The 9,189-nt window shown below is 45.4% G+C and overlaps 1 protein-coding gene across 2 annotated transcripts in view; it reads left to right on the top strand.

The window, feature by feature from the left end:
- Positions 1–288: 288 nt before the first annotated feature.
- The window catches only part of FBXW8 (F-box and WD repeat domain containing 8), a 51,685-nt gene continuing 42,784 nt past the window's right edge, over positions 289–9,189 (top strand). For both annotated transcript variants that reach the window (XM_035556584.2, XM_035556583.2), the window contains exons 1-2: positions 289–608; positions 3,238–3,342. In XM_035556584.2, the coding sequence (XP_035412477.1) occupies positions 321–608; positions 3,238–3,342 (393 nt within the window). In that variant the 5' untranslated portion in view covers positions 289–320. The remainder of the gene's footprint in view (positions 609–3,237; positions 3,343–9,189) is intronic.

The raw sequence follows: 9,189 nt of genomic DNA, 5'->3' as shown, positions 1-9,189 counted from the left end.
GAGCCCCTCCGTTCCCCCCGTGAGCCCCCTCACGCCGAGCCCCTCGGCCTCGCACCCTCCCTCATGCCCACAAAATGGCGGCGCCTCTCAGCCCGCTCCTAGCCCCGGCCCCGGCGGCTCAGCACGGCGGCGGCCGCCCCCCGGAGACCCGCTCCCGCCGCCCCCGTCCGCGTCCCCCCGGTTCTGCGGGAACGACCCCGGCCGCCCCAAAACGGCGGCGGTGGCGGCGGTAGGAACCATGGCGCTGCGGAACGGGCGGGCGCGGGGGGCGGTTTCCGCGCCGGGCCGGCGGGAGGCTGGGCCGGGCCGGCCCCGCCGCCATGGCCGGGGGCTCGGCGGAGCTGGAGCTGTTCCGCCGCCGCTGGCGGGAGGAGCTGGCGGGGGGCGGCAAGCGGCGGCGCAGGGAGGCGACCGAGCCCGGCGGGGGGGAGCCGAGAGAACCGGGGGAGCCGAGGGAACCGGGCTACCTGGCGCTGGCCCGCGGCCTGCTGGATGGCGGCGAAGCCCCGGCCCGCCGCAGCCCTCCGCCCGCCCGCCCCGCCGAGGAGGCCGCGGGGGACGGAGGCGGGGATGGCGACGACCTGCTGGGGCAGCTCATCCGCGACCTGGTAGGACGGGGAGAGCCGCGGCCCGGCCGGGGCTGAGGGGAGGCGGCGGGGGGAGAGCTCCAGGAGGGACCCCCGAGGGTCCGCCGGCTGTGGGGTCGGCCCCTGAAGGGTTGGGTCTTGCTCTCAGCTCTCCCGGGTTTGCCTCCCAGCCTTTGAGGCGGTGTCGGGGCGTTTTCTTCGTTTAAAATAAGGTTGTATTGTGCTTTTTTTGCTTATTCAAGCTGTCTGATGCGGGTGCTGTAATGAAGGCTGTCCTGCCCTGTGACGCTGCAGCGTAGCAGGAAAACAAGTATGGATGCTTTACGTCGAGGAGTTAATTGGGAAATAGTTTTAAATACAGTTCTGAACCAGTTAGAAGTTATTTTGGTAAATCCTCTAAATGCAATAGAGATTTTATTTACAGCATGGAAAAACTAGGGGGGAAGCCCATTTTCTTGCTGCTCGCTAACCGAACTGTGACTAATTACTCTTTGCTTAAAAAAAATTAAAAGGAACAGATTAAATTTCTGTCTGCAAGGCACAAATTAATCCATTTAAAGAATTAGCGCTCCATTAGTACACAGGAGCCCAAATCTGTCTCAGAGGGGATGGCAGTATTTGAGTTTTGGATTCATTCCAGTAGACTTGGAGTCAGGCTGATGCTGACTTAACGTTACCGCTCGGCGAGCGCCGTGCTAATAATGGGCTGCGGGGGTTTTTGGGGTGTAGGAAGGGAAGACCTGGAGCTCTCCCTAGCATTGAGATTGCTTTAGGATGGAGTTGGTGTGAGCTTGTGCTTTGTCACAAGCCTGTGCTTACAGTTTGACTATAAGCACTCCTACAAGTCAGTTTAAAAATCTGTATAGCTGCTTTTTTCTTTTTTTTTTTTTTTTTTTGACTTTTCCATGAAGGAGCTGTCAGTCTTGAGTGCTGTGCCTATACCGGCCTGTCTGTAGGCAGCTTGGATCCAATGATATCTTTTGGTACGTGCAGCCAGAGCAGGTTCTGCTGGTTGGAAGTGAGTCAACTCCAATTTGGAAGCAGTACATTCATAGTGGTGCTGTGCCTGGGCTCATACGCCTAGAGCTAATAAGCCTTGCCGAATGGCTCATCTTATTTGTTTGGGCAGCGCGTTGCTCCAAAACGGTTGTGTGGCTCCTGGACCCGGGCTGGTTCGCATCTGGCCAGCTCGGGGTCTGCCTGCGTGTGGCCGTGGAAATGGACTCATAGAGCCCCTTTATTTATTTAATACTGCTTTGTGTCCCCTTTGGAAATAGGTCCTGTTTAAACCACGTGAAAACAGTGTTTGTGGAAATCCACAGCAGGGAGTGGAGCCAGCGGTCCCCTATCGGAGGGCATCAAGAAGGAAGGGAGAGGAGAAGGGGCCGTTTGTGCAGGAGGCTGTTATGTGAGAAGGGATGGGAGCAGGAGGGTTGGCTGCAGGTCTGCCTTTAAGTAACTACGGAACAAGTGCAAGGTTCCAGTGTTTATTATAGACAGCGGGTGTCTCGCTAAAAAGGCCTAATGGGAACTTTGCCCATCTTTGTTCTGTCTACGCACCTGTCGCTAGTGTGGAAAAAGCTTTGCATTAGCATCTTTCACTTTATTTTACAATAGTTTTCTTGTGTAATTGTACTGTAAATAAACCTATTGTTGCCAGTTTATTGGCACTGCGAAGAATCTAGGTGTAAACGAGCAAGGAGCTGTTATAGAAGATAACTATGTAAAAAAAGAAACAAAGGTATCAGGGCTAGAGAAGCACTAAGAAGCAGAACGTGGTCCTGATTTGGAGTCTGCCTGACTTTCTGGTAGCAGACAGTGGGGGGTGATGGAGAACAATTAGGAGTTCTGGCACACCTGAGAGGCAGGACATAGACACCAGGAAAAAAACCACTGGAGCATGCAACTTTAGAGTGACTTATGGAAATGCTTACAATGGGCTGATTTTGCTCTCTCTTCTAGTATAGAAAAATTGGAGTCTCCAGACAGAAATGCAGGAGAGGACAAATCTTGATGCAGCAATCGCAAGAAGATTTAATAATGAGGTAGTTAAGGAAAAAAGCCCCTCTAGGGCATGTATGTTGTATTTAGTTATTTAGGTAAGTGATGGATTCTTTGGTGTAGAAGTGTTTTTGTGATAATTAGTTAAAGCAGCAGCTCTCTCAATACATTTCCTATTAAAAATGAAATTGATGTTCCTGATGAAGGACAGAGACAGTAGTGTCACCTCCATTCAGTTTTAAAATCAAAATGGTAGTTCGTTTTCCATCATCTGTTTCTGGTCTTTTTGACTCTGAAACCTCAGAGAAATAGTATTATTAGAACTTGTCTTGACTTTCTGTGCCATCTGACAACAGACAAGCCTTGCAGTCCTCTTCAATTTGCTTTTTAGCTCCAGTTAGCAATATGACTCCCATTTACCTAATACAATTCAGGGAGAACAGGGAGTAGCTCGAATATCTTCATGCCAGCATGATCTGTCTGGTGTTGCACCGTTATGGGATGGAGAGGGAGAATTACTTCTGCCTTTATTATGGAACTGATGGCTCTGAGTATGAGCATACAATGTCCTTTCTTAATACCATGGTAACTTTTAGTGGTATTTAATTGTGCATAAAGAATCTTAACAGATTATTTTTTTTCTTTTCAGAATGAAATAAATGAGGTTCCTTTCTTTGATGTCCAGCTGCCTTATGAACTGGCACTGAAGATCTTTCAGTACCTGGGCAAGGCTGAATTGGGAAGGTGTGCTCAGGTAAGCGCTGCTGGCCGTTTGCTTCCCTTATTCCACACACAATGGGCAGACGTTCAAGCAACAGTCAGGCACTTTGATGCAAAGAAGGTGTGCGTTAGCCCTAGTGGCTCAGCTGATTGCACTTTTGGTGATACTTCCAAAAACTGCTTATTGAAAAGCAGTCATAACTGAGCTAGATTTATGGCCTCCAGTCGAGTATAGTTAACCAAAACATTTGTGACTTGCACATAAGTGAAACCTTAACATTTAAAAGAAATGCTTCCAAAGATCTTTTGATTCAAGCAAATGTTGTCAGAAGCAAGTGACTGTCTTGCTGTAATATTTAGAGCTTAGCACTTTACAGTGGGAAGTGAATGGCAACAAAGCTGCTTCCCCCACATTTTAGTGTGAGGCTTGAGCCATGGAAGGCTGACAGGTATTGTAGAGAAAAGTGGAGTAGCAACTTTTTTTTTGTCTTTAGATAATTTCATGTAAGGCTAATTCCTGATCCCCCCCTAGTCTATGTTATTCTCTGGCAATGCTTTAAGATAATGCTTTTAGAAGTCTGTTCTCAGATGTAGTTCTTGCATTGTTGTAAACTGCCTCTCTCTTCACGTGGCCTTACTGCCATACACACAACGTGCACGTGTTTATACTTAGGACTGCTCAGCCCATGTTACTGAGTCTGCCTCCTTTCTCCACACGCTGAATGATGAACCTCCTCTCTGAACGAGTCTCCAAAGCAAACTTAGTCAGCACGGGCTGATTACCCTGTGAAATAGAGTAGAATGTTGTGGATATGCGTTGCCAACTTCTCCCATGATCGCTGTTTAGTGTTTCCGGCTGGTGTTTATTGAACTGTGATGTGCAAAGCACATCTTGCAACATTGCAAAATCCAATCAGAATGGTTCTTTGTGTTATACTCGAGGTATTCCCAGGACTGTTTGTAAGATACAGAAATGGTACTGTGTAAAAACTCAGAAGTGACAGGGGACATCTGTAGTGGATGGTAAACTAGACACAAACATTAACCAAATAGCACACGCTTTGAAATTAAAATGGGATTTTACCCTTCAGTATGAGTAAGTCGTGGTTTTAAATAGTTACAGGTCTTTATTCCTTTAGTCTTTGACTTGCTAGTGCCTTTTAGGATTACAGACTGGTAGAAGAGAAATACTCTTGCCAGGCTTCTGTTGCAGAGGTGAAAAAAAATCTCTAGAATTATTTTTGGTGCTGTCTAGAAGAAGGAAAAGCTTTCAGATATGCTTGAGTTTGTGCTGTTTGACATAGAGAGGTACAACCTGTAAAGGCCACATTCCACAAAAAGGGGCAGGATTGCATTTTTGGGGTGGATTACTTTAAGGTTATTCTCTCTCTCTTTTTCTTTCTCTCAGGCATGATCAGGTTACCTCATGGCATAGTAAAAGATTGGCTGCTGAGGGGCTGCTCCTTTTTTCTGCACTTGAGCTGCGTTTGATTTCTCTCTCTCACGTTTGTTTTTAACTCGAACCTGCTCTCATAAGATGTGTTTAACACTTAGGAAATTTTCCACGTTCCTCATTTGCCTTCTAAGGCTGAGTCAGTTGGACCTAAGTGGCAGCTGACAGGTAGCTGAGCAAATGCCCGGTGTTTTACAAGGTTTTCCGAATGAGATGAATATCCAATGCTTTTAATGCGGAGCTGGCTTCTTTTTATGTGTTTAAATAAAAAGCAAAGCAATAAAAATAAATACCATTTTCATTTTTCTCTTGGTGATTTTGTTTTTGAAGGGGGGGGGGTGTGAAGTCCTCTTCTGTTAAATGGAAAGCCCTGCTGCTTTACGGTGTTATCGTAGAAAGGGTTTTTTTATTAAAGCGCCTTGGGATTTTAGTGAAATTGGGCCAGTTAGTGGAATTGGCATCGTGAACTATGTGAGTGCCTTCGGAGAAAACCTGTTTGCTTAGTTCTTTATGCCAAATTGGTAACTGACTAACAGTAAAGTAGCCCGTCTGCGGAGCGTCTTTGAGATTTAACCACACCACAGACTGCTCTGGAGAACTTTAATTTCACCCTGATATTTCCCTCTCCTCCTCTTCCCTGCAGCTTTTCTTTGATTTTTGGAATTAGTGCCATAAAACACAAGCTATCCGTATGGCACTTGAAATACTAAAGCCATGTGCAGCCCGTAAATTAATGGTGTCACCGGTTCCTGAGCTCTGGTGGGTTCGCAGTAGCTGTGTGATATTCGGTAGTATCCAGCAGACCAGTCCCAGCAGGTATCCCCTATATACAGTTGGAGGAAAAAGGCGTCTGGGACTTAATGTCTCAGCGGAGTAGCACCACTTCTTTTCCCCAGTTTTGTGCTACCCCTACAGACTATTAAGAGCACCTTTTGATTTCTCTTCTGACCACTGGAGGAAGGATCCATGCTGTGAGCTGCTGTTCTGTGACTTCTGCAACGAGGATTTGAGAACAGCCTCTCCTTCCTCATGGTCGTGATGTAGAGGAAAAAGGAAAACAATCACTGGGGACGCTACAAGCATGACACACTGAAACACACCAGAACCTCTTGTGGTATTTGGGGCTGATGCTGCAGGCATCTGGGATTGAATTCACTCGTGGCCTTAAGATGTGACCTTCGAACTGCCAGCTTTGTGGTAAGGTGACATGTTCCATCTGGGAAGTTCTGTGTGTTCTTACAGCTGGGTTACTGCTTTCTAGTAAATACCAAAAGCTACATAAAAGACATGTTGTGGTGTGAAATACTTCTGGAGAGCATGTATTGAATTATAGCAGTGCTAGGGCAGAGGTGTGAGCATTTCCATCTTGAGATGATTTAGAAACGTTTCCCAACACGACAACTGTATGTGTATCTAGGCCCAGGGAGACTCATTCTAGGAATTTAAGAATGAATTGCATAAATCAAGAATTGCAGATGCTTGCTGTTAAAGCTTCTGGAATTGTTAAACTGGTAGCGTTTAGACATTTGAAAAATAAAATCTCAGTTATTTTATGAACGTGCTTTTTTATCGTGGTTGTGTATGGGTAAAAATAATCACCCATTCTCCTAGTTAGGAGGGGGAGAGCAGAGAAATGGGTGGATAAGGATTTCCTGATTCAGGGGCTCAGAATGAGACTTAAAATAACATTATGGCTGTGAATTGAAAAGATGAGCAGCTTCCACCTGGTAAATGTGCATCTGAATGGCTTTGGCTTAAATACTATTTGGCGCCAAGTGTTGTACTGAATTGAAGGTCCAGATATTTCTAATTGAGGCCCCTGGATTCAGCAAATGAACCTTGAATCTATCTTTGTGTGACCAGGGAAGAAAACAAACCTAACAAAACAAAGACAGTTATCAGATGGGGAGGGATGAATAAGCCTTCATTAGGATTTCAGCCAGTTGATTAAGACAGGATTAGAAGAATTTAGGATTTGATGGAAGAGGTGGGTTCATTTTAGTTTCTTTGTTTTGCTTGTTTTTGCACAGAAAAAAAAAAAAAGAATCCCCCAAACACAAAACAACATAGCAAAACCTGTGTCAGCAAAAGCCTTTGAAGACCTTCTGAGCATTATTGCGTGCCGAACTAGAGATATAAAATTGTTTCTGTGTAGAGCCCAGGGGAAAATGAAGTTTCTTTACTGAGAACAGTTGAGAACTGTAGTAAAAGGATAATAGGAAAGCTAACGACAAAATTTAATTGGAGACTCTAAATCTATAAACAACGCTGTAAGATGTTGTCATTGATCGTTGTCGGAGTTTGTATGTAGTGTAGATTTGGAAATAATTATGCTCATAGTTTAATAAGAGCTTTGCGTGCCTCAGCTCCTCTCCAACAAGCAGGACGTATGGGTGCATATAAATAAAGCTGTAATACTCTGGCTTTCAGTGCCTCACCTGAAACTCGAAGTCAAGCAGATATAATAAAGCTGATTTCAAGCCAATGGCTGGTTTTTATGCAGCAGCTCACAGTGGTGCTGTAAAGTGAAATGCTTGAGACACTTTTATTAGAGATTTCTTGCAGCTGAGGCTCGCTCAGTGGGGCTTTTACAAAGGATTGTCATGCCAGTTTTGGTGCATTAAGAAAAGGCTGTGTTAGGGACCCTTTGGAAATTCATGCTTGTAAAGCAGCAGGATTCGATGTAATTTGATTTAAAAAAAAATCATAATAGGATAGGATCTCTATTCCCCTTAAATGTTTATTCCTGAAAGTTGAATAGGCAGTCTAAATTTTATGTAGTCCTCCTCCCCTCTTCTTTTTTGTTAATGTCTTTATAAAATGCTTTTAAGACCTTGAAACCAGAAAGGTTTGTACAAACACCGTCTGTTTTGGCAAACTCCAAAGGTCTATGGTTTTTTTTGCTTTGTTTTTTTTCTTTCCTTTAAAGCAAGTGGGCATAGTTGGGCTTTGTTCGCTTCTGTTTGTGCATTAGCCTCCTCTGTGTCAGCAGAAATGTGCCCCTGTTTTGGGGGCAGAGAGAGGTGCCTTTACTGTTCACCAAGCTTGGCCAGGGTGCTCAACTACTGCAGAACAGCTGCTTTTTTGTGTCAGCAAAAAGCTCTTTTTTTTTTTTTCCTTTGAGCAATACTGTGTGGGTTTATATTGCTTTACAATCAATTCAAGAGCAAATTCTCCATTAAAGTGTAGCAGGTTTTTTTTTTTTTTTTTTTTTTCTTCTGAACTTCGGGAGAGTGTCCCTATAGTGGCAGGAACATTAAGCACTGAAGTCCCTGCTTTTTTACTACAGAATGCCAAATCATGCTAGAGAGTGCTTGGTGCTGTTTTGGTAACCTGTAAGGCAGTTGTTATTGCCCTATCCAGGTTGTTTTCTTTGATGATGGGAAAGGGTTGTGTCTATTCTGGTGACTAACTAGAACGTCAGCTCTGCTGGAGTTGGACATTCCTCTTCGAGAACTGCTCTCCTGTGTGGATAGAAAATAACAGAATATCCGAGTTGGAAGGGACCCACAGGATCAGAGTCCAACTCCTGGCTCCACACAGACCACCCAAAACTCAGACCACGTGTCTGAGAGCATTGTCCAAACGCTCCTCGAAATCCAGCAGGCTTGGTGCCATGACCATGTCACGTCCTCGGGGAGCCTGTCCCAGTGCCCGACCGCCCTCTCGGTGGAGAACCTTCTCCTGATACCCAGCCTGAACGGCCCCTGTGGCAGCATCAAGCTGTGCTAGAAACATCTGTATGATGCTCAGTCTTGCCCCGAGTTTTCTCAGGTATCAAACCCTTTGCTTTTCTCCTGGAAGAAACGGGTCACGAGATGCGATGCAGTTCTTGATTCCTAATGGGACGTTGTGTTTTGACAGCAGAAATGTTACGCATGCCTCCTTACAAGAAGACCAACCCAGACAGCACAACGTAAATAAAACAGCTAGAAGCTTCATAAAGTTTCCAAGGAGAGATCTGGGCATGTACGGTGTTTTTGCACTCCTGTGACCCAAGGAGACTGTAGGGCAGGGTCACATATATGTGACCGAGAGATTTCTGGACCTCAACCTCTCTGCAAGCCGCACTACCCACTTGGGTACTTCAGTGGCTTGTGCTCTGTGGCCTTACTGCACATCTGTACCACCTAAAAGGATCTTACACCTTCAGTGGTCCTCATAGTATAGATAATCTTGTGAAGCTGTGCTTCATAGTTAAAAGCTGTGTTTTTAAGAAGTCTGATGCAATGCATGCATGCTGATAACAAAATATAAAAGGAATTAATCTCAAAAAAATACAGAACAAGTGATGGTTTATTTTTCACTCCACTGTGCCGCGTTTTACCTGTGTGTAAACGTGGAATGAATGTCAAGTAAATGTGAGGAGGTGGTCCTGTGAGTTTCCTATGAGCAGGAGACCTAGATTTTTAGGTGCAATCCTGGGAG

The sequence above is a fragment of the Cygnus atratus genome, chromosome 17 (genome assembly GCF_013377495.2).
Source record: "Cygnus atratus isolate AKBS03 ecotype Queensland, Australia chromosome 17, CAtr_DNAZoo_HiC_assembly, whole genome shotgun sequence".
Classification (NCBI taxonomy): Eukaryota; Metazoa; Chordata; class Aves; order Anseriformes; family Anatidae; genus Cygnus; species Cygnus atratus.
This window is presented reverse-complemented; position numbering and strand designations above follow the sequence as displayed.